The sequence below is a fragment of the Globicephala melas genome, chromosome 15, assembly GCF_963455315.2.
Source record: "Globicephala melas chromosome 15, mGloMel1.2, whole genome shotgun sequence".
Classification (NCBI taxonomy): Eukaryota; Metazoa; Chordata; class Mammalia; order Artiodactyla; family Delphinidae; genus Globicephala; species Globicephala melas.
The window spans coordinates 16,119,225-16,143,708 of NC_083328.1; the positions used below are offsets into that span (position 1 = coordinate 16,119,225).

The window sequence follows — 24,484 nt, forward strand, 5'->3', positions numbered from 1 at the left end:
TAAATTCTCTATAACGTTCAAAAGTAAAGTAGAAAAGGACACCCATGGGAAACCAAACAAGCTCATTGTTTATGAAAAGCTGCAAATCTAATACTTGGTAGACACATAACAGCAGATATGCTTAAAATGCCAAAAAGGGGGCTTCCCTGGTGGCGCAGTGGTTGAGAGTCCGCCTGCCGATGCAGGGGACACGGGTTCGTGCCCTGGTCCGGGAAGATCCCACATGCCGCGGAGCAGCTGGGCCCGTGAGCCATGGCCGCTGAGCCTGAGCGTCTGGAGCCTGTGCTCCGCAACGGGAGAGGCCACAACAGTGAGAGGCCCGCGTACCGCAAAAAAAAAAAAAAAAAAAAGCCAAAAAGGACTTCCCTGGTGGCGCAGTGGTTAAGAATCTGCCTGCCAATGCAGAGGACACGGGTTCGAGTCCTGGTCCGGGAAGATTCCACGTGCCGCAGAGCAACTAAGCCCGTGTGCCACAACTACTGAGCCTGCGCTCTAGAGCCCACGAGCCACAACTACGGAAGCCCGCGCGCCTAGAGCCCGTGCTCCACAAGAGAAGCCACCGCAATGAGAAGCCTGCGCACCAAACAAAGAGTAGCCGCTGCTCGCCACAACTAGAGAAAAGCACACGCATAGCAATGAAGACCCAACGCAGCCAAAAATAAATAAATGCCAAAAAGATTGGGAGGAAAAATGGTACACTTGGATGGGTACAAGATTTCTCAAAAGGGGGTTGACTTTTAGGTCAACTGGTCATGAAACAAATTGAGTGCTGTTTGTCACCTGGCAAACAGTGAAGGAGGAGAGGCAGCTACTGTCATTTATCACCCAGCTAGAAGAGCCTGGAAACGCCAAGCGCTGTGGAGAGACTGCTGAGGCCAGGAGTGGGCCCAGCTGGTCCTCCAGAGGCTGAGCCCAAAGTCAGGCTTTTTGACCCCAGGCCACCCCCTTCAACACTGCCCTGTGTGCAATCTTAAATTTCCATCTTTTTTCCCAGGTGTTCCCCTATCCCCAGCCCTCTTTCCAGAGAGGCCACCATCACCATCTCCAGTGCTCTGTGACCCACCTTCCCACACCCCACCAGCCCAGTTACAAATGGCGATTTTCTGTTTATTGCTCAAAAACAAAAATCCAGAAGCAAAGGTGGGGAGACTGTGGGTAGGGGACATGGCAGGAAGGGGGTAGGGGCCTTGTCCCAGCTCTCCCCTTCATCCCTCTTCTTCTGACCCTCCAAGGGTCAGAGGTTAGGCCCGGGGACAGAGCATCTGGGAAGGGCAGAGCCTTCATGACCAAGGGAATAGCAGAGCTCTTGGGTAGTCCTTGTGGGATGCCCTGGGCTGGAGGGGCCCCAGGAGTTGCATCAGGGGCTGAGTTCCCCTCCTAGGGTCCAAAAGGGGGTAGAGTGAGTGGGGGGCAGGCCCCTTGTTTGGCAACTGAGAAGAGGAGGCTTTGGGCACAGGATGCTGGTTTATTTACTGTAGGGTCCCCAGGGCCATCAAAGCCCCCTCGTGGGACCAGGAGATTATTTACACAGCAGGGAGGAAGGGAGCCAGAGGCCAGGTCCTGTACTCCTTCCTGCCCAGAATGAGGAGAGGAGGGGCGTCCTGGGTCCTGCAGCCTTAGTCTTGGTGTTCAGATGGAAACTTCATACTCTCGTGTATCCTGGAAACAGAGAGATGGCATCAGTCACTAGAATGGGATGGAGGTGGAGGAGGCATCCACAAGGAAGGGGAAAGACTCCGTGTTTTTAAAATAACATAGATCACTGGGAGTTTGGGGACCATGGTGTGGGAATGGGGCTGAATCTGGCCAATGGGTGTATTTGGTTCATCCTACAGTATCTTAAAGTCACATAAAAATCTAAATTTCTGGATTGTCTTGAACAGTTGGAAGGTCTGGCAGTTGGGCCTAGGTTTCCTCCATGGACTGGATGGGGTACAAGCTTTCCAGTTGGTCACAGTCCTTACCACTTCCGATTGGCCCACCTGACTTGGCTTTGTTCATTGACGTGGCCTTTGTAGGCAACTGAGTTTGCAATTCCCAAGACAGATGTTACAAAGACCTTGAGAGAAGGTTATGGAGTCCCAGGGGAGCTGAGGGATGTGGCACTCCAGAGGTAGGGGAAGGGCTCACCCCAGCTTCATACAGTGGATTGCTGAAGTCTGACTCCACCGTGATGGGGCTGTAGGAATGGGAGCCTGAGAAGCCGAAGAGGGATTTTCCCTGTAGCCTGGGAAAGGAAGGAGATAGAGGAGCTTATCGAGAAGTGAGCCCCCAACCCCCCCTCACCCGGGCTTCTGTGCCAGGCAGGCAGGACGTCTGCCCTGGCCAGCAGCTCCCTGAGCTATGTACTTACTTGGTGTAGTATATGTAAACGCCACTGCCGAGGACGATGACCAAGCCTAGGGGCAGCAGAATGGCCAAGGCGAGGTTCCCACCCTCTAGCTGCCGTGACGGGTCGGTGGTCTGGCTCACTGGAAGGAGGAGGAGAGGCCAGTGATCTGGGGCTGGGCCCAGCCCTGGACTCTCCCAGCCTCCTGCCCTGGGCCCTGAACCCTGGGCCTCACCCCACCGGGGGCCTGGCCTCCTGCCCCCGGCCTCTGCCTTGCCCTCCCAACTTGGCCAGGCCTGGGTCTCCACCTGTGCCCTCACTGACCTTCCAGTTTTCGGTTGTCCAGGAGCTCCTCATAGGCCACTGCAGGGAGAGGAGGAGGAGGGGACGGGGTCTGAGCCAGGGAGGGAAGGAGGCTGGGTAGAGGGCCGGGAGCCCAGTGGGGCCGGGCTGGACAGCCTGGATTCTCTGCCCTCTGCTCAACCTAAACTCGATCCTTCCCTTGGGGACAGGGGAGGAACAGTCAGAGCAGGGCCTCGGTCCTCCTCCTCCAGACCCCTGGGCAGTCTAAACCAACCAGGTCTGTAGGATTTGTCAAAAATACGGAAACTGAGACCTATTCGGAGGGCAAGGGACTGCCAAACCAAAGCCCCCTCTACTACTTCCCTTAGGATAATTCCATGACCTTGAACTTCTCCAGGGCTTTTGGCTATACCTCTGATGATGAGAGCCCATAGAAAGTGGATGGGGAGCTCGGCAGGGTCTCGAATTTGCTACCTGACTTTCCCAGCCCTGTCACATCCTGGACACTGCTGTGCCCCCTCCTGCCCTGCCTGCCCAGGCACCTTTGCAGAGTGGGGGCTGGCTGGTCCACTGTGAGGGGTGGCCGGGCACACAGGTGATGGTGACCTCGCCAATGAGCTCAAAGCCCTCATAGCAGAAGAAGCGCAGAGACTCGCCCGCCTGGTAGTGATGCTTGTACAACGTCTGATAGCCGTTCTCTGGCACCCCGGGGTTCAGGCACGGCTCGTACTTCACTGCAGGGAAGAGGTCAGTCATGGGCCAGCTGCACCATTGAGCAGGCCACCCAGCCACCCATCCTAGGGTGTCCCCAGACTCACAGGCGCACTTGGGGACCCGGTCACTCCACTTGGGCGTGCCCGTGTCCCGGCTGTAGCAGGTGAGCACGGCCGCCCCCTCCAGGCTGTACCCCGGCAGACAGCGGTACTGGACGTGGGAGCCAACAGGAAAGCCAGCATCTGAGGTGGTGCGGTGCCCGTTGGTGATCTCACCAGGATCGGCACAAGTCATGACTGTTGGCAGGAGGGCAAAGTCAGGGGGAGCCAGGCCCTTAAGAGATCTGCCAGAAGCTTAGAGCTGGGAGACGCCTGAGTCGTGGGCCATCTCCTCTGGGCAACACTCCGCACACACCTCCCACTCCTTCCTCAGAATGAACAGAGCAGGAGTTGGAAAACTTAAAATTCGATGCATTTTACATAGCAGGTTTCTTCCAGAAAACAGAAAGTTTGGGGCAACCTGGGCCCCCATCCTAGGGTGAAATTTGAAATATTGAACCACTCAACCAGAGCAAACCAGCTAAATCCCAACCGTGTCAGCCCTGCATGGCAAATCATCAGCAGCAGAGCAGCTGCCCTCTTCAGAGGGGCCCAGACCTCCTGCTCGCCTCATTCCCGTCATCCCCAGCCCCTTCTGCTCACTTGTATTGCCTGCCTGGCCTCTGCGGGCATTTGTTTACAACCTTGCTGTGGAAGAATCCCAATCAAAGCCATTTCTTATATATAGACCTGAGCAAGGCACCTCGCTAAAATGTTTTACAAACATGATATCATATACCCTGATGATCTCAGAGAGGTCAGCGTCACTATCACCTCCCTTGGGGCTCAGGGCTCAGGGCAGTCAAATGACTGGTCTATGGTCACTCAGCCAGGGAGTGGCAAAGCTGGAACTGTTCAGGGTCACAGCCAGGGAGCACTGGGCTGAGATTCAGAGACTTAGGGCTCAGCTCAGCTGAAGCCTCCATGTGCTGCCTTGGGCAGGGCCCCTACTGAGTCTTGGGCAGCTGGGCCACGCCCTATCCCCTCTGGGCCCCGCTTCCATCCCTTCTTGTCCCCGCCCCGTGTGGTCTGGGTTCCAGATTGGACATCCTGTGACTCCTTCCAGGGATGGGGAGCTGTGTCAACTAGAAAGTATTCCTTGTGTCCAGTCCAAATCTGGCTTCCTGAAACTTATCCTCATTGGTCCCACCGTTGCTCCTAGGGGCCAGGTGAAAGACCTACAATCCTATATCCTGATGACAGGCTTCCAGAAATTTGGAGGAAGTGACAAGATGCCACCCCTTTCTGCTCTTCTAAAAGATAAATTCTCCCAGCTCCTTTGAATGTCACCTCCTCTGTGAAATCTCCTGCCCTATCCCTGGGACAATTAACCCACCCCTCTTCCTACAGCCCTTCTTCATACTTATAGCAACTACTACTTACTCACTGTTTACCTGCACCAGGCACTAACGTGAAAAGCTTTTCATTTGCTTTTCACAATCCTCTATTCCTACTTCACTGAGGAAGAAGCCAAAGCCTCAGAGATGTTAAGTACCTTGCCTGAAGTCACCCAGCGGTTACCACTCTAATATCCTGAGTTAAGTATCTGTCCCTGTCCCAGACTGTGAGCTCTGTCAGGGTAGGGAGAGTCCCCAACACCTCCGCATAACTCCAGCCACAACACATCATGGGACTTTAATAACGGAATTAAAATAAACCGACGGGCTTCCCTGGTGGTGCAGTGGTTAAGAATCTGCCTGCCAATGCAGGGGACACGGGTTCGAGCCCTGGTCCGGGAAGATCTCACATGCCGCAGAGCAACTAAGCCCGTGCGCCACAACTACTGAGCCTGTGCTCTAGAGCCCACGAGCCACAACTACGGAAGCCCACACGCCTAGAGCCCATGCTCCGCATCAAGAGAAGCCACCGCAATGAGAAGACTGCGCACTGCAGGATAACGAAGAGTATCCCTCGCTCGCCGCAACTAGAGAAAGCCCTCGTGCAGCAACAAAGACCCAACTCAGCAAAAAATAAATAAATAAATGAATGAATAAATAAATTTATTAAAAAAATAAAAGTAAATAAAATAAAATAAACCGAGCTCTCTGACAAGCCTAGGCCCCTGCAAAGTGACTCCTCGTAATGTCAAGGGTTGGGGACTGAGAGACTGGAGCAAGGCCTAGAACAAGAAAAGAGATGACGGGGCAGGCGGGGGGCAGGGGTGCAGGGGGGCAGGGGGGCGGGACTCAGACTGGGCAGAGGCAGGGCCAGGAGACGATGGGGGAGGAACCCAGAAGAACCAGGTTCAGGACCCAGAACAGTGCAAGAGAGAGGGATGCAGCCCTGGGAAGATGAGAGTGGGGACCAGAGGGTACAGTTTCGGAACACCGAGGAACAGAGGAGTGGAACCCACTGGACAAATGGTTGGGGCCTGAGGAAGATCTAGGCAGGACCTCGAGCGAAGGGATGGGTCCAGACAGAACAGGGGCGGGAACAAGAAGATACGGAGGCGAGGCGCATAGGGGGTGGGCGGAGCCCAAGCAGAGCCGTGAAACCCAGGTGGGCAGGGGCGGAGCCACGAGAGGATTAGGGCGGGGCCCGGGCTCACTCTTTCGGCAGGCGGGCGGCGCTGCGCTCCAGGACAGGTCCCACTGGCAGGTGAGAATGTCCGACCCAAGCAGCTCATAGCCAGGCTCGCACTGATAAGTAAGCACAGTGCCCCGGATCAGGTCCCCGTGGGAAGCCGTCCTCCAGCCCCATTCCGGGGGCGGCAGCTCGGGGCACGTGTCGTTCCTCGGGACCTCTGCAGGGGAGAGACGGCGAGTTTGGAGGCTGTCCTGCGACCCAGGGCGCCCTTCCAGCCTCGGGGGCCTCTCTGACCTGCGGGACCCCTTCCCATCTCGGGACCCTAGGCCTCGGTACCTTTGAAGTGCAACACGAAACCCTGGCCCAGGCCCGGGTTTGGAGGTCCGGGCGGTGCCTGGAACTGCAGCGTGAGGTCGGGCCCAGAGGAGAGGAGGCGGCGGCGCGGTTGAGGCCCTCGCAGCTGGGCCAGGACTCGGGCACTGGGACCGTCCCCATCGAACAGTGTCAGCATATCCCCTTCGCGCACATTCAAGCTGGAGGGAGTGGGACCAGACATGGGGGCTGGGTTACGATCGGCCCCCTCCCATCTGGTTCTGCCCAATCACTAACTCAGCTCATTAGCAACCTTACCTACTCTCCAGTCCCGCCCTACATTCTCCTATCCCAGGCCTCAGTTTGGATCAGTTATGGGCTTCTCCTCCACGCTAGTCGCTCCACGTTCCATTCGGTCTGTGGCTCCTCCCGGCTCCTGCTTCCCAATCCCCAACCCTGATCATTGTTGACGCCTCGCACTTCCCAGTCCCTCCTCCATCACCAGGTGACGCACAGCCAGGCTCAACTCCAGCTCTGACCAATCACAGACCATGCTCATTACCACTCAGCCCAACTCTAGGCCCCAACCGAGTACATGCTTTTTGAGCCACGCCCACTTCTGGTTCTGTCCAGGCACATGACCACCTCACACCAAAGTAGCTCACTGAATCTCCCCCACAGCCACGCCCACCTTGTGTGCTGCTGCTGATGCAACAGCTCGGGCCTGGGTCCCTGGAAATCACTCCAGGGGGGCCTCGGAAACAGCCAAAGAGTGAGACTTCAGGCCAGAGCCCCTTTTTCACAATAGTCCCCGAGGAAGGCTGCATTACCCCATTTACTTGTCCAAGGTTGCCTGACCAATAAGTGATTTGTACCTGGGTCTACCTGATGTCCCACACCCCTATCCTGAATCCTTAGCCACTTCTTTCATCCGAACGTATATTCACTGAATCTCGTGCAGACACTCGAGCCAGCCAGGCTCATGACGCAGGCCAGTGCATTGTCATACCACACGTGGCTGAGCCCACACCCACTGCACCCTCTGCAGTACCCAGACGTACATCTCAACTTGAAGCAAGATGCGCTTCTCTTCCTGGACATGCAGGCCCCACACGCAATCTTGGCCGGGGCTATAGCTCTGGGGCCAATCCGGAGAGAGGACCACACCAGCTGGCTCTGACAGCTCCCCTCCACACATGGCTAGGATAGAAAGGGTGTCAGATTCAGGACCCAGGTGGGCATGCAGTCGCTGTTTCGCTACGATCCTCACCACTCCCAACTGTGTGCACCAGACTGCCTCCCCGGTTTCCTATTATCTATTACCCACCTGATTCTTGCCACGTCTAGTCCTGTTGGGTCCAATCCCCCGCCCCACTCTTAACTAACCCCGCCCAGTCTCCAGCCTATGCATTACCACCCAATCCATGACTTAGCCCAATCTAGCTCTTGAAGATATTTGGGTTATGACCCCTGAACTCTGTAACAAGCCCATCAACTACTCAGCTAAGAAAACTAAGCCTCTGAAAGGGACAGAGATTGATCCTGAGTTTACTAGGTTCTCCTTCCTGAACGGCCTTCCTAGGATCCCCAGCTCAGGGGGTAGTCTGTGAACTGAAGGATGTTCTGGGGAGGCGGGGAAGGCGGCAGGCTCACCCTTGCAGGCTGGCTCTGTGTCATTCCAGTGGGGTTCTGTGGGATCCACACATTCGATGGCATTGGGGGGGCCAGGGGGCTCCAGGGCATATCCTGGGAGGCACGAGAAGGTGGCCAGTGCCCCTGGGCGGTATTCAGGGTCCGTGGTGGTGACATTGCCATGTGCCAGGAAGGGGGCAAAGCAGCGATCTTCCTCAAAGGCTAGAGAGGAGTCAGTCACAGGAATTAAGCATTAGGACGGGCCTCCAGGGATCTCAGAGTGGGGAACCAGGCTGAATTCCAGTGTGGTTTGGCCCCCCAGTGGGCTATTTAAAATGGAAAGGCTTTGGGCTTAGCTTTCACTTTCCAGTTTCCCCCAAACCCCAACATTCCTCATTCACATATTTATGTTAGCTTCCCGGCCTCTGGACAGAAACCCCAAGGTCAGTCAAGTCCCAGCCACTATTCTACAGATGAGGACACTAGGTCCACAGACAAAAAGCCATGTGCTCCATGTCACACAGTAGGGCAGTGGCAGAACCAGACCTCAAGCCCAGATTCCTTGATTCCCAGCCAGAGACACTTGGCTCTGGAAGCTGCAATGGAGTGGGGGAAAACGGTGCCTTTGGAGACCTGGCTCATGTAGGTGTGTTCGCTCCTCAAAAATAACCGTTGGTTTCTGATCAACCCTGATTATCCATACTGTGGCTAGAATCCAAAAGTGAGTCAAACACAAAAGCTACTCAGTTTTAACTTTGGTCTAAGTCAGCAAAAAAATTAACATTTGTAGAGTGTTTTAGTTTTTGCCCATCTGATCATATCTTAGACTCAGGTAAGGCTCAGGTGCCTATGATACAGAAAGAGTCTGAAGCCCATGGAGCAGCAGTGGCCCACAACCATGGAGACAGGCCTCAAACCTAGAAATTCTCTTTGCACTCTCAGAATCTAAAATGCAATTTATTTTTCAGATCCACTGTTCTGTTTCACCATTACTTAACCTGATAAGGTGTCATGTCCAAATCCTATGCATCCATCAGGGCCAAGTGCCAATTCCCTTTCTCCCTTGATTCATACCAGAAACTAGCCCCTCCCATCTCTGAGCATTTTACTTTCTTTGTCTCTTTCCTGCTACTGTTTACACAAATCCTCTGCTCCAGCCACAGTGAAACTCTGTTTCCCAAACATACAGGCTTTTCTCTACCTCTTTACTGTTGCTCACACTGTTCCTTTCACCTGAGATGCTCATTCCCAATCTTCCTCTTTTAAAATTCTCTCTATCCTGTAAGTCCCAGTTCAAATGCCTCCTCCCATGATCACTGACTTCCTTCCTTCCTACCTATCCAGCATCCAGTCCCCTTTGTCTGTTAACAGCACTCCTATTTTCATTTTGGGTCACACGTCCTCCCCACTTCCAGTCCATGAGATTCAGCTGGAGCCAACCAGGGATGGCCATGTGATGTGGATCTGCCAATCATAACACCACCTGCCCCTAGCTACAGTGATTGGCTCAGGCATAGATAGATGACCTAAGCCAGGGCAATGAAGGCCTTTCCTGGCATTTTTGTTAAAGCTCTTAGGAAAGTGGTACGCTTTCTCTCTGATGGGGTTGCTAAAGTTGTTGGTATGTAAATCTGTAACTGCTAGGTACACAACAGACGGAGAGTCTGCCTGAGAATGAAGCCAACTGAGAGGAAAGAATGGAGAGATTTAAGTAACTGGTCTCTTGGCTGTGTACCTGGATCCAGCCACACTTGAAGCTTAAGTAGAAAAGACCACCTCAGGGAATTAGAATGTGTCCTTGTCGATTTGGGATGGGGAGACAAGTCAGTTTTCAGGAATCCAAACGTGGAGATAAGCAGAGATGGATTATGTGCTTGTGACCATGCCTGGGCGTAGGAAGAGGGGAAGGTGCGGCAGGTGGGGCCTCAGGGGAAGGGCAGTTACCTTCAAATCGGAGGCTTAGCAGCAGGGGATTGGCAGGTGTCTCTGAAAGCAGCTCCACATAGAGGGACTGAGCATCACTGATGAGACCCCGCTCTGGGACATCATCCATGTCCGAGTCATAGATCACCGGGGATAGGGGACTGCCCCCTGAGCGCACCATCAGCCTGGGATGGACAGAGGTGGCCAGGAGCTCAGCTTCCCCTCAGAAGCTGCCTCACCTCTTGCCTGCTCTCCTAACTTAATTTCATAGCTATAATTTTCAAACATTAACTATATGCCATGTACTCTTCTAAGCTTTTACACATTTTATCTCACTTAATTCTCACAAGAACCCTTGAGTTAGATACTATTATTATCCCTCATTTTATAGATGAGAAAATTGAGGCACAGAAAGAGTAAGTAACCTGTCCAGCTACACATAGCAACTAATGTCAGAGCTGGGATACTAGTTTGCTAGATAAAGAGTGAGAATAATGAAGATGACGTTGGCAAACTCATTTATAGTGCTTACTGTGTGCTAGGCACCATTCCAAGCACTTTACAAATCTTAATGCATTTGTCCTCACAGAAACCTTAAGAGGGTGGTACTATTATCTCCATTCTACAGATGAGAAAACTGAAGCACAGAGAGGTTAAGTGATTTGTCTCAGTTTGCACAGCTATACTGCCTAAGAAAGGGGAAGGACTAACCCGCATTTGACATAGATCCCAACTGGGATTGCCCCCGCGTCTGTCTGACTGTCTATTGCAGCCTCCCTATTTCCTTGAAGTGAGGACCTCTGACGCAAGGCCCAGACCCTCACCGGTCGTTGTCCTCATCCAGGGAGACTCTCTCAAAGTGTAGGTGCAGCCGGCGTCCCTCAGCTGCTTCGATGACCCAACGGCAGGTGAGGTTGGGCCCTGCAGCTCCCCCAGGCTCAGGGGACACGATGCGGCCAAGTGTAGCGTTGTGGATGGTGCCACCACAGGATGCTGTGGACGGTGCGGGGGGGCAGGTTAAGGTGACTTGTCCTTTTCCCATCTGCAGAGCTATTGCACCCACACCTTTGCCTGGGACCTGGCCTTGGGATGACCTCTGCCCTACAGGCTCACCCCAGGACTTTTTTCAGGCCACTACCAGATGAGGAACCAGCCTTGGAATAGAAAAACCCTAGGATGGACAACCCCCCCCCCGCAGGATGGAGATTCCATCAAAATGAAGACTCCCCAGATGTGGACACCCTGGGGTGGGGAGTTATGGGGAAGTCCCCCAAACTGAAGCTCTCAGATGGAAAATACTCAGGATAGGATCTCAGGATGAAGACTCTCCAGGATAGACACCCCCAGATATAGACCCCAAGAATGGTTTCCTCTAGGATGAGGAGTCTCCAAAAGCAGGGACCCCCAGAATGGTGACTCCCCAAATGGGAACCCTCCAGGAATTCCCTGTGGTCTATTGGTTAGGACTCTGCACTTCCACTGCAGGGGGCACAGGTTTGATCCCTGGTCAGGGACCTAAATTCCCACAAACCATGTGGCATGGCCAAAAAAAAAAAAAAAAAGGAACCCCCCCCACCCCGAGGTGGTACTTTCCCAGATGGAGAGCCCCCCCCCCCAAGGATGGAGACTCCAAGGATTGAGACCCTCAGGGTGAAGAGCTCCAAATGGAGACCTCAGGATAGGGACTCTTCAGGGTAAAAACCCCTTCAAGATGGGTGTTCCCAAAGATAGAGACCCCCAAGGTAGGACCCTCCAGTGGGGCTCCCAGGACAGAAAACCACACCTATTGTGGTAGAGACTCACCCATGCAGCTGGGGGGTTCACTGCTCCAGGCTGGCCGGGTACCATTGAGGCAGATGAGGGTCTCCTCACCCTGCAGCTGGTAGCCCGAATCACAGTGGAAGGTGGCAGTGCCTCCAGGGTGAAGGTCTGTCACACTCACATCCCCATGGGCTGGCCGGGGAGGGAAGCCGCAGCTCAAGAGGTAGGCTGGATCAGGCAGGGCAGGAGAAAGAGGATTCACTCTCCCAGGCCATCCTCTCTCACTGGTTCCCCAGCATTTCCTCCCCTCTTTCCAGGTCCCCCTCACTCTCCAGGGCACAAACTGGCTCCATACTGGAGTCCTTACGTGGACACACTGTCTCATGAAGAGGTAATGTCAACATCTCTTATCTCCCCTAATCTTTGTAATCTACCCACTTTGGCCCCCATTTTACAGATGAGAAACCTGAGCCTCAAAGAAGTTTTGGACCCTAGCACCCATTTACTGTGTGAATTCAGGCAAATCAATTGACCACTCTGAACCCCATTCAGCTCTAATAATAGCAAATAGTATTTGCAGAGCTTGTTCAGCTTCCAAAATGAGTTCACGCAGCGCTTTTGAGGTAGTCAGAGAAAGGCTGTGACCCACTTTCCAGGGGTGGAAATTGAGGCTCCAAGTTATTAAGTGCCTCAGATCATTTTCTCCCCTCCATACACACAGACTTTCTTCCACTGAGGTGTCACTGTGATATTATACCCTCAGCTTTCATCCAGAGGAGTTACAAGAAACTCCTTTAGAAACAGACTATTCTGTCATTAAAGACCTTAATACCCAGTGTCCCCTAAATGAATCCCCCAGTGAAAGTGAAGTGCTAGGGAAAGCTTTGCTTTCCTTAAGGAACTGGTTTGTCTTTTTTCCTGCAATGAGAACTGTGTAATCTCTCTTTTCATACTGGCTGCTAGGAAGCCCAGAACCAGGTTGAGTCTTGTCCCTAGTAACAATGGCTTGTCTATCCACATTCTGTTTTTTTCAAATTTAATAAGCATTATCTGGTGCCAATATTTCTCTTATTTTTTTTTTTTTTTTTGGCTGCGCCACATGGTTTATGGGATTTTAATTCCCCAACCAGGGATCGAACCCCGGCCCTTGGCAGTGAGAGCGTGGAGTCTTAACCACTGGACTGCCAGGGAACTCCCTCTTACTTATTCTATTTAATCTTATTGTTTGCATTCTTTTTTGAAAGCCTCCTGAAATTCTTGCGGAAACATATGAGATAAAACAAACAAATAGAAAGTGACTTGGTAATCAGTGATAGACTCTGAACTTGATCCTGACAGAGCTCTGTGTGTCTGTTTAAGACTAGGCAGAGTTCATTAAGAAGGGCTTCCTGGAGGAAGTACATCGAAGCTGGGTCTTGTACGAGGGGCAGGCTCTGGTTAGCAGAGGGTCCAGCTTGCCTGGGCCTTTGCTTTTTCTGACTCTCCAGTCCTGAGTGATTCTGTAAGAGACCTGGTCTCTCCCTGTTTCAAAATTCAACAAGCATTTCCTTGGCTGGGTCCTAGGGTCAGAGGTGAAAAAGACTGAGGCCTTGCCTTCAGGAGTTCATGGTCTACTAAGATAGACAAAAAAACAGCCTTTTAGAATACAGGGATTTAGGAATTCCCTGGCGGTCCAGTGGTTAGGACTTGGCGATTTCACTGCCGGGCAGGGGTTCAATCCTTGGTCAGGGAACTAAGATCCTGCAAGCCAAGCAGTGGACAAAACAAACAAATAAACAAAAAACAAACCAAAAAACCGCACAGTGATTTGAATAGACTTTAGCCTCTGTGATGGCTCTCTAAGACCAACAGAATCAAGTCTGAATGCTTTAGATTGACATTCAAGCCCCTTCCACAACCAGTTCCAGCCCAGTCCATCCAGCTTCAGTTCTCAGCACCCACGGCCCATATATCTCACACGATACAGTTCTGTGACTCCTTACAGTCCCACTTCCATATTTTTCCACACAATTTCCCCTACCTGAAAGGCTCTCTTCTCACTGTTTCTCATCTTTCAAGGAGTAACTTAAGTACCACCTCCTCCAGGAAGCCTTCCTGACCCCTCCCCTTTCCCACAGAGTTAGTTTTTTTTTTCTTTTTGCCTAAACACAATCCACATGCATAATTTTATCATCACATTGACACCTGCCTATTGCCATTGTGAGACTGAATCAAATGTTTTTTATTTTGTCTCCTAAAAACCTAGCCTAGCTGATCAGTTGATGCCGCCAAGAGGCAATGTGGAACAGTGCAAAGAGCACTGGATTTGGAGATGGGCAGACCTAAGTTCCAGTTCTACTTTCACAACTTATTAGCTGTATGGCCTTGAGCAGGTGACTTCACCTTTCATCTGTAAATGGCAATAACAATTCCTGTCATTGAGGATTGGCCTTAAAGAAAAGAAACCTGGAATCAAGCCCCTGGAACATAGAAAGTACTCAGAAAATGTTAATCGCCCGCCCCTCAGCTTCAATTAATAAATGACCAGGGGTCAGGGACTTGGAGATCTGACTTCTGACTCTGCAATGAATTTGCTGGTGGCTGAGCAATCCATATAAGCTTTGAGGCTTTTTCTTCCTCTTAGAGATGGAGCTGACAATGGCCACCCCCAGGGCTGCTGTGAGAAGCAACCAAAACAAGAGTTGATGAAAGAGTTTTGTAAATGGGAAAGTTTGCTGGACTTGGGGTGAGGGGTGATGGAGCCTTTGACCTTCCAGAGAAGCTAATGAGGCCACTGTGGACTGGAGGGCCCAGCCAGTGCAAATTGGGAAGGGCTTAAACGGGGCCTCCGTCCCAAAGGTGCCTGCAGAAGCCGCAGAGCAGGGAAGACCCAGGCAGGTAATGAAGGCCCATTTATGCAATAGCCCTGCTTCCTCAAATGTTCCAGTTCGTCTAAAGAGTCCTATTTTCAATGCCCTAGGGAAGTGGCTGCTTAAAGGAGCCAGCAGGAAGCCATCCTATAATATCTGAAGCCCAGCCCTCAGCCCTGGGCCTTCAAGGCATGCTCTTGCTCCCCAACAACCGGGTCTTGACCACCAACTACATGTCCCCCGGCTCACTGGTCTCTCCAGGAGTAGGTCTGCTGCTGGGCATCTCCACCGTGCATGCCTTACCTCGTGGGGCAAGTCTAGAGCAGAGGCCTCAGGAGAGGCTGGAGAGTGTGTGAGGAAGGGATACGGGTTGTCTGTGTCCTGGATAAAGTCACAAGGGATCTGGTGTCAGCAGAGCTCACAAGCGGGCAGCAAGGCCATGAGGTGAAGTGAAGGGGACGCTGGCCCAACACACAGTTCCCTCTCTGTTTCTGAGCAAAGGAAGGGACTTTGGAGACGGCAGCAGTGTCTGGAATGGGACCTTGGGCTGGGCCCCTTGCCTCATGTACACGTGTATGCTAGAATGTACATTGCATCGTGGGAAGGTTTCCATACACACAGGCAAATATGGATGTACACGTGTGTGTAGGCTGTCTGTGGGTGGGTGCTTGCAAATGCAAGCATGCGCAGATACATCCCCTCCTTCCTACCCCCAGAAGTCAGCAGGATCTTTTTAGGTCACAAATCTGAGGCTGTCACTATCTTGCTTAAAACATTTCAAAGTGTCTCCTCCTCCCCTGCAGGATAAAGTAGTCCAAGGACTCCTCACTGAAGCTGGTAAGGCCTTTTGTCATCCAAATACAACCTACCTCCCAGTCTAGCCTCTTGGCCTACTTCCCCAGCACTTTCTGTGCTTTACTGTAATAGTAATGATTGACATTTTCGAGCCCTCACTGTGTACCAGACACTATTTTAAGCACTTGACGTGTATTGATTCATTTGATCTTCCTAATAATACCACAAAGTAAGTATTATGATCCCCATTTTTCAGATAAGACAATGCGGCACAGAAAGGTTAAGTAACTCACCCCAGGTCACACAGCTAAGACAATTCTATCTTCCATGCTGAATTACCTCAACTCCTCAAGGGGGGGTCACATTTTTTTCTCCTCTCTGGGTCTTGGAATGTGTTTTTCCATCCATCTAGACATCTGCCTTCCTCTTTCTCTCCCTCCCACCCTTCCCCTAGCTAACTCATCTTAGGTGTCAGCTTAGTCATCACCTCCTCCAAGGAGGTGTCCCCATATTCCTTATAGGGGAAATTTAGGTCCCTTTGATAGTTGTTCTCTCTGACAGTGGTTCCTCCATCATAGGGATGGGGGTCCTTATCTCACTGAATTATAATTATCCTGATTATTTGTCCATCTCCCTACCTAGATTCTGAGTTCCCTTTACATCTGGCTTGTTTATTCTCTTTCCAAGGATAACACAGGACCTGTATGAAGTGGGCACTCAATAAACATTTGCTGAGTGAATGGATGAATTGTCACTTGGATGTGTGCACACCCAGGCACAGGTCTGTGAGTGTGTGAGATAAGTGTGTATAGGTCTCCTCCGAGGATTCTGCCCCCCATGGTCCTAGTCAGGAGGAAAAGGCCCCAACATTACCCTGTGCTTAGAAGGCTCCTGAAGATGTTCCCTGTGCCCAGTGTGGCCCCTGCCCTCCCACCAGCACTCCAAACTCCTCACCCTGATAGTGGATCCTGAAGCCACCACCCCTTGGGACCCGTGGGCTCTGGAAGTGCAGGAGCAGCCTGTTGGTTGGACTCCGAAGGACCTGTCCTTCTCCCAGCATGGAGGAATTAGCCAGGAGTCGGGGGGCCAGTCCTGGGGACCCCCCACCAGCCAGCACCAGGAGTTCCTCCTCCCGAGACAGGTTCAGCGTCTGCACCTAAAGAAGCCAGACCCAGACCCGCCAGGGAAGTCAGCCGGGGTGTGTGACCCCCTAAGCTCCCCCGCCCCTTGCCTTCCTTTTCCCTGTATGTAGCAGACCAAGAACCATGGTAACGTTGGCCAAGTTGTAGAACTTTAGGAGAGTCTGTGAGATCCTCAGAAAATAGGTCCATCTGAGTCAGAAAACAAGTTCTCTGGCTCCTAGGCCCAACCCGTGCACACCCCTGGGCCCGGAGGGAAGGGCTAGGAGGTTTCACAATCATATGCTTAAGTCCAGTTACCTGGATCTCAATGCCGTAGCCAGGGTAGACATGGATGCTGTACGTGCAGTCCAGGAGCCCCAAGGTTCGGCTGGCCGCGCTCCCTAAATCTGGAGACTCCACATGCCCTTCACCTTCGGAGATGTTGTTATTACACAGAACTAAAGAGATATAAGTGCTGGGGTTGAGAGAATCTCTGTGTTCTTGCCCTCCTAGCCAAGTAACCCTGGGGGTCCTCATCTGTCTTCTCCCCAGCACCCCTCACCATCTTTATCCAATGCTCACTCTCCCATCTGTGCCCAGAACTCCCTTCCTCAACTGTCATAAGACATAAAACACATAGAATAGTGCTGGCACATAGTAAGGGTGTATCAACGCTAGCCTTTATTATAATTAAGCAGAAGGCCCTCTCCCATCTAGACCCCTTCTTCTTCCACACGTTCCCGGCAGCCTCTCCCCCATTCACACCTTCCTCTTCTCCCACATCCCCTTTCAATCGCCTCACCTGGGCTGGTCACCGTCGTGGTGACAGTTGTCGTAGTGATGATGGTGGTCGTGGTCTCCTCCTCTCCTCCCTCAGGCCCGAGGGGCGGGCCTGGGGAGGCGGAACCGGGAAGGGGCGGAGCCGTAGTTCCTGGGGGCGGGGTCAGCAGCTCCGGCGCGGTGGGGCCTGCCCCCCTGCCCTCCTTAGGGGTTACGGCTGTTGTCAGAGGCCCTGTGCCCGGCTCAGTGGCCCGTGGCAGGGAGGGTGCTGCAAGAGTCTGGCCGGCTGGAGGGGTGGCTAGTGTGGGGTCTGGATCAGATCCTGGGACAGTGCGAGGGAAGTCAGGAAACAGGAGGAGCACATTGATGGGCCTCGGTCGGGGATCAGGGCTAACAGACACTGCGAGTTCCCCACTGAACCCAAAAGACCTCCCCCACGAGGCGCAGGACCCCCACCTCTCCCTTCCCCACCCAAACTTCCCCCCTCCTCCCAAGGCTTCCACAGCCTGCCCCCCAGCCCCTTCTTTTCTTCTCTCTGTCCAGGCCCTTCCACTCTGACAGTCTCCTTGAGCTTCTCCCTCTGTCTCCCCGTTCAGATCTGGCGCTCTCTCCCGGTTACCCCTTTCTCTTTCCTCTTTTTATTTTGCACTCTCTAGAACTCTTGGTCTATGTTTAGTATTCTTATCCCTCTCTGATTTTATGATTCTAGGTCTACTACTCTCTGCATTTCTCTCTCTTTCTGTGTCTCTTTTCCACTCTATCTCTGATTCTGGCTCTCTGAGTTTCCATCTGTCTTTCTCTCTGTCTGTTTTTCTGTGCTGTTTCTTGATCATTCTACCTCAATTTCTCTAGCTCTCTGACTGTCTATGTCCAGTTTTGACTCTCTCGAACCATCTCTCTCTGTCTCTCTGAATTTCACTGGCCTGGCTCCCCATCTCCCTGAATTAATGTCCCTCCCTCTGCCTCTATGTTGCTCCTGCCACTCTGGGGGCCTCACCCGGCAGGTAGCCCATTTCTGGGCCTCTCCTCAGCAGGGCTCCATGGAGCAGCTCTGCCAAGGCCTCAGAGGCTACGGTGGGGGTCTCATTTCCAGGCTCCGGCAGTGCCTCCTCCTCCTTCAGGGGCAGACCTGGGAGATGAAGTTGTGCGAGCTCTTCCACTGCCCCACACTCCTTCCTTCTCCAGAAAGATCTTTTCCAGAGCTCTTATTCTCTCCTCAGTCAGCTGGGCCAGCAGGAGCTCAGAGGGTCCCAGACTGGGCTGAGAGCCAAGATTGGAGGAGGGGCTCCCAGCTGCCCATCACACTCCTACCCCTTCCTCTCTCCCTTTCCCCCCAGGCTGTGTGGGCCTTCGGTGAGCACCTCGGACAGAGCCAGCAGGGCAGAGAAGAGGCAGGGCGCTACCTTCATTTTCCCCTCAGTGATGCTCTCCCCCCAACCCCGGGCCTCTGCGGAGGGTCTGGCAGCACCTCCCAGCCATTGCTTCTGCAGTGTCCAGCTTTTTCTCTGGGTTTCTGTCTCTGCAGTGTGGTCCTCCCTCTCTTTCTCTGCAGTCTCTGCCCCCTTCCCTGGAGTCTCGCTGGGGGGTCAGAGTTGGGGATTGAATATCTGGCCTCTGCGCACTGCCTCTGTTCATCTGTCTTTGTCCATACGTCCAAGAACATTTGTGTGTGCTGCGCCTGGCATCTCTCCTGGCACCTCCGTCTCCCACCCTGGTACCCGGCCTGCTTCTGCCGCCTCCGCAGACATCCCCCCCACCCCGCCCCGCCACAACGTCCCCAGCCCTTCTTCCTGGATTTAACCCCTGAGACGCTGCTAAAAGCTCCCCTCATTAATTTCCCCAACTCCTCAATATATGGGATTAGAGGCTCCAGGTGCAAGCTGGAAAGCCCTGGCTTGCCCCTTCTCCGTCAGCTGTGCCCCTCCCCTCCCCCAGGAGCTCAGAAGGCGCAGGATGTTCGGAGAAAGGAAGGTATAGGACCCAGCTGGGGGCCTTCCCGGAGGCCCACCCCCACGCACCCAAGTCCTTACCCTGAATCCAGGGACAGCTCAGCAGAATTAGGAACAGCAGCTGGGGAGGTGGCGGATGCTGGGCCCTGGGAGCCCCCATGGCGACTCACACCAATTTCTCTCCTCTGCGCCTCTCCTAAATAATCTAGCTGTCACCTTTCCTCCGTCTTCTTTTATCTTTCCTATTAATTTTTTTTTTTTCCTACTGGCAGTTAGCAAGGGAGACAATGTCTCTGCCTTTGGGACGGAGGGGCAGAACTGGGCTGGGGGTCTCCTGGAGCCCACCCCTCCTTGGCCAGTCTCCTCTGTCCTCTGCTCTCCTGTCTGCGGGAGAGGGGGCGCGGCTCCGGCTGCAGCGGGTGGGGCCAAGAAGGGCGAAGGAGCTGGGTCGCCTGGGTTACCCTCTGGCTCAGGCACCTGGGTCCGCCAGGCTGGCTGGATTCTAAGCTGGGGGAGTGGGTCGAGGCAAAACAGCTTCCGGGGACCTAGGGTGGGGTCGAGGATAGGGAGGGTCCCTACTGTGCTCTAGTGGGGCTTGGCGGGGAGAGGAGGGGGTTGCAGAACCTGGAGAGCCGAGGCTCGGGCACTGGAGCTGCGGGAGGGAGAGCTGAGAAAGGTGTCGAGCCCACGTCAGATCCTGGGGACGGGCGAAGGGAGGGGCTTGGGATTTATTTGGGGGCTGTGGGGGGAGGGAGGAGGAGGAAGTGCAGATGGAAGAAGGAGGGACCACATGAGCCAGGGTCGTAATCCTCACTCCCACGGCCCCTAGGGGAAGCGAAGGCAACTCTGGTCCCAGCAGTAATTATGACCCCTCCCCCAACCATTCCAGCACATTTGGAAACTGAATGTTCTCTTCCCAGGGTGTTGAGGGGCAGCATAGCTGGGTTTGCGCTTGCTCAGCGCCCCCAATATGCCCCCGGCCCTCTTCCAGACCCTTTCAGAGAAGCTCATGTGGAATGCGCTACCTCCTCCTCCAGAAGAATGACAAGTTCCTACGTTTGTGAGAAGTCTAAGGGGTGACAGGCCAGGATCTGGGGAGGGGAGATCCCTCCTCTTACGTACAACATGACCCCAGCCAGCTGCTGGCGGCTTCAACTTTAATTTTTTTCTCCTGGTCTCATCTCGCAAGACCGCTGGAGAGCCCTTTTCAGCACCACCAGAAAGGACAGCTCTTCTCGGCCCCGCCTGAGATGGCCCGGCCCGCGGCGCTGCAGGCGATTGGCTGAAGCCGCCTTCATTATCAATCGGGCTCCCGCCGGGGGTTGGCTCTTGTGAAGGCGATTGGGGGAGGTGGAGTCACAGGCCGACTGGTCGAAGGATCGGCTGACCCACGGACCGGCCGCAGCGTCCCTGTCCGCAGTCTGCGAGCGCCGGTCTTGTCCATCAGTTCGCGCGCTCGCCCCGCCCCTTACTTGCCACGCCCCTCTCAGGCCCCGCCCTTTCGTTTCGCATTGCGGGGCGCTGGAGGTTGGCGCTGTGCCCCCTGAGCCCCACGTGGCGCCCCGTCGGGGCCGGGGGAGGCAAATCCGGAGACGACACCCCCTACCCGGCTGAGTTGCGGTGGCCACTGGGCGAGGGCGGGGGTAGCTAAGCTGAGAGGACTGTGGGGAGGGTGACGTCAGGGTGAGTGGGGGACAAGGAAGGAGCGAGTGGGGGAGGGGGGAGAGAGAGCGAGAGAACCCGTGGGTCGGGTCGAGAGAGAAGCGAGGGCAGGAAGGAGAGAGGGGGAGGAAGGAGAGAGAAGTCGCTGCAGAGGACTGCTGGTTGCGGTTCCCAGGGCTGCGGGTCCAGGTGGGGTAGGAACTGCTGTCCGGGGAAGCTAGAAGGAAAGGCAGAGCGGGGAGGGAAAGAGAGAGCGAAAAGGGGGGGGGGAGCGGTGGTGGAGGGAGGAGAGAAGAAAGGAGACGGGGAGACAGAGGGTGGGGAAAGGAGAGACTGACGGGAGAGGCAGGAAACTGGAGAGAGAGGAAACTGCCCTAAGGAGAAAGAAGAGGAGGAAAGAGGTGAAAGAGGAGGAGGAGAGAGTTGGAAGGAGAAAGAAGTAGAGGAGAGAGGAGAGAGAGGCAGAAGGAGAGGAAGGAAAGGAGAGTTAGAGGTGCATGAAGGAAGCGAGAAAGCAGGAGGTACAAGGTGGAGAGAGGACCTCGGAAGGAGAGAGAACCAAGAGTAGGAATGTGGAAGGGAAACAGCCCAGGGTGTAACCAGGGAGCAGCCATGGAAGGAACCGGTGGAGAACTGGGGGGACAAGGGAACTGGGGTCTGGAAGATGCCCCAGGCCTCTTGGCCAGGGCCTCCCTGCCCATCATGCCTGCATGGCCATTGCCTCTGGCCTCATCTGCCCTTACCCTGCTCCTTGGAGCTCTCACTTCCCTCTTCCTCTGGTACTGCTACCGCCTGGGCTCCCAAGATATGCAGGCCCTAGGGGCTGGGAGTCGGGCTGGGGCTGTCAGTGGTAGGCCTGGAGGGTGCTCTGAGGCTGGCAGACCAAGCCCACGGAGCTCTGGGGAGTCTGTGGAAGGACCTAGGACAGAAGGCCTAGTGAGCCGTCGCCTTCGGGCCTACGCCAGGCGCTACTCTTGGGCAGGGATGGGTAGGGTGAGGCGGGCGGCTCAGGGTAGCCCAGGCCCTGGGGGAGGGCCAGGGGTCCTGGGCATTCAGCGCCCAGGCCTGCTTTTCCTGCCAGACCTGCCCTCAGCCCCCTTCGTGCCACGGGATGCCCAGCGGCATGATGTGGAGCTCCTGGAGAGCAGCTTCCCTGCCATTTTGAGGGACTTCGGGGCTGTGAGCTGGGACTTCTCAGGGACTACCCCTCTGCCTCGGGGCTGGTCCCCACCACTGGCCCCTGGGTGCTACCAGCTCCTGCTATACCAAGCAGGCCGGTGCCAACCCAGCAACTGCCGCCGGTGCCCGGGGGCCTATCGGGCACTGAGGGGGCTGCGAAGCTTTATGAGTGCCAACACCTTCGGCAATGCTGGCTTTTCCGTCCTCCTGCCTGGGGCCCGGCTCGAGGGCCGCTGTGGGCCCACCAATGCCCGAGTCAGATGCCACCTGGGTAAGTGGATGCTACTTACAGACAGCCTCCTCGCCTCCACGATTCCCCCTCCAGACTCTCTTCTCTGCCATCATAGCTTTCTACACTGTGACTCTGATCATGCCTTTCTTCTCGGAAATCTTCCTTGACTCCCTGTCGCCCACAGCAGCATTTCCTGAGCTTCAATGATCTGCAAACCATCTTCATAAGCTTTTCCATAGTCATTTACCACCTGTACTGTTTCTTCATATTGACTCCCCACAATGTTTTGTTTTACTTATTTAAAAGGAATCTTTATAGAAAAATGATAATCAGTATTACTTGACCTAAATAGGAATTATTCATAAAAATAAGTTTAAACTTAAAAAAAGAAAGCTTTAAAAATTCTAGCGAAGTATCCTAGTCTGTGGCTGAAGCCTACACTCTCCTCCTTTAAAAAGGAGCAATGTTGGGAATTGCCTGGTGGTCCAGTGGTTAGGACTCTGTGCTTTCACTGCTGAGGGCCTGGGTTCGATCCCTGGTCCGGGAACTAAGATCCCACAAGACGCAGGACATGGCCCCAAAGGAAAAATAAACATAAAAAGGGCAATGTTAGGGGGGATGTTAAAGTTATGGTAGCACCAAACTGAGATTTTCTTTTCAGTGTTTTAGAGAATGAAAGAAAATGGGGAGAAAAAAAGACTTGTCTTCTGATTGTTGTTTAATGCCATGACTTTGTTTTGCCTATAATCATCTCCTGTGCTACCAGTTGAATGTGTTCTACACTTCAGAGCACACTGGCTTTGAAGAGATCTGGAGCAAGGCCAGATCTTTTCTCCTTATCTCCTACCTGTTCCCTTCTTCCCCTTCTCTCCCACCATGCCCTAAATCATGAACGCCTTCTGGCTGATCCTGGCAGATGCCACACACATGCTCTTAGCCTAGAATGTCTTTCCCCCTTATCACCTCCTGGAAAACTCCTACGTAGCCTTCACGACTCACACTTTCAAATGCCCACCTCCTCTGGAATGTCTTCCTCTTCCCCATCGTTTAAGTTGGCTCCTCAGTTTTCTGCACCCCAGTGTGTGGTCCTTGGCAGGATGGAGCCATGTTTTATACCTTTGGGGGAGAGAGGGCCTAACACACAGTAGGTTCTTGAGTTAAACTGTCAGAAGCCCAAGAGGAGATGCTGCTTCTTTTAGGAAGCTTTCCCTCTTCTCTGAAACAGAATACATTGTGCTTTGCACTGCATTTTCTGTCTCCTAGCATTTCTTTCATCCAGTACTGTATTGTAATTTTACGTGGGTCACCTTCCAGAGAACGAGGAGGGACCACCAGAGAACCTAGCATTTAAGACTCTCGGATCTGCTTTTTGACTGAATGGGATGGGCCCCTTCAATGGAGGCAGGAATGTTGGAGGCCCGGATCTCTTTCTACAGGCCTGAAGATCCCCCCTGGCTGTGAGCTGGTGGTCGGGGGTGAGCCCCAGTGCTGGGCTGAGGGACACTGTCTACTGGTGGACGACTCCTTCCTGCATACAGTGGCTCATAATGGTAATGGGGCTCCCATTCTGCTAGGAGGGATGAGTGACTAAAGAGTTAAGGGGAATAGACTAGAGGCTGCAGAATCGGGCCCAACTGGCTTCCTGTCCTACACCACCATTTTCTAATTGCATGCCCTTGAACAAGTCACATGATTTCTCCAATCACCCGTGAGATAGGGCAACCGCCTTCTTTTACCAAGTGACTGCAAGGATTAAATAAGTTAATGTAAGTGCACAGCAAAGTGGTTCATAGCACAAGACCCTGGGCCTCGACCCCCTGGGTTCCTGTCCTACCTCTGGCATTAGCAGTGTGACCTTGGGCAAGTTATTTAACCTCTTTGTGCCTCAGTTACTTTGCATAAAATGAGAACACTTATGGTACTACCTCACAGTTTGTTCTGATGATTAAGAGTTAATACACATAAAGGATTAGAACACTGGCACTTATTTATAAAGTGTTTGCGTTTATGAGTATTTGGTGAGTGCTCTGGCTTGTAAGTACTTAATGTCAGCTGCTCTGCTGTCTCCATCCCCACGTGCCCTAGGCTCTCCCGAAGATGGGCCTCGAGTGGTCTTCATCGTGGACCTTTGGCATCCCAATGTGGCTGGGGCCGAACGCCAGGCCCTCGACTTTGTCTTCGCACCAGACCCTTGAAGGAAGGTGCTCCCTTCAGACATCTGGGCTGGAGAGATGCTGCGCTCGGGGATGGCCTGAGTGGTAGCCAGGACCACCTCTCCATTGCAGGGGGTGGGGTGGGGCTGAGGGTGGGAACTGGCCA

General features: G+C 53.6%; 2 protein-coding genes across 6 annotated transcripts; one reads left to right on the plus strand and one right to left on the minus strand.

Moving 5' to 3' along the window:
• Nucleotides 1-1,090: 1,090 nt before the first annotated feature.
• SEZ6L2 (seizure related 6 homolog like 2) lies at nt 1,091-19,766 on the minus strand. Of its 5 annotated transcripts, none has more exons than XM_060285364.1 (18): nt 19,174-19,766; nt 18,141-18,272; nt 17,166-17,465; nt 16,682-16,821; nt 16,197-16,398; nt 11,641-11,826; nt 10,662-10,830; nt 9,859-10,022; nt 7,936-8,136; nt 7,344-7,482; nt 6,307-6,503; nt 5,993-6,187; nt 3,451-3,642; nt 3,175-3,366; nt 2,654-2,692; nt 2,354-2,471; nt 2,131-2,227; nt 1,091-1,659 (listed from the first exon to the last, which is right to left on the minus strand). In XM_060285364.1, exons 1-18 carry the CDS (start codon nt 19,250-19,252, stop codon nt 1,630-1,632), a joined length of 2,772 nt encoding a protein of 923 aa, XP_060141347.1. In that variant the 5' UTR covers nt 19,253-19,766; the 3' UTR covers nt 1,091-1,629. The 5 variants fall into 5 exon arrangements, with proteins under 5 accessions (XP_060141347.1, XP_060141348.1, XP_060141351.1 ...); XM_060285365.1 differs by having other exon boundaries at nt 2,131-2,252; XM_060285368.1 differs by lacking the exon at nt 18,141-18,272.
• A 1,033-nt stretch (nt 19,767-20,799) lies between these two features.
• ASPHD1 (aspartate beta-hydroxylase domain containing 1) lies at nt 20,800-24,474 on the plus strand. Its single transcript, XM_030871717.2, has 3 exons — nt 20,800-22,204; nt 23,602-23,715; nt 24,251-24,474. Exons 1-3 carry the CDS (start codon nt 21,325-21,327, stop codon nt 24,358-24,360), a joined length of 1,104 nt encoding a protein of 367 aa, XP_030727577.1. The 5' UTR covers nt 20,800-21,324; the 3' UTR covers nt 24,361-24,474.
• Nucleotides 24,475-24,484: the final 10 nt, after the last annotated feature.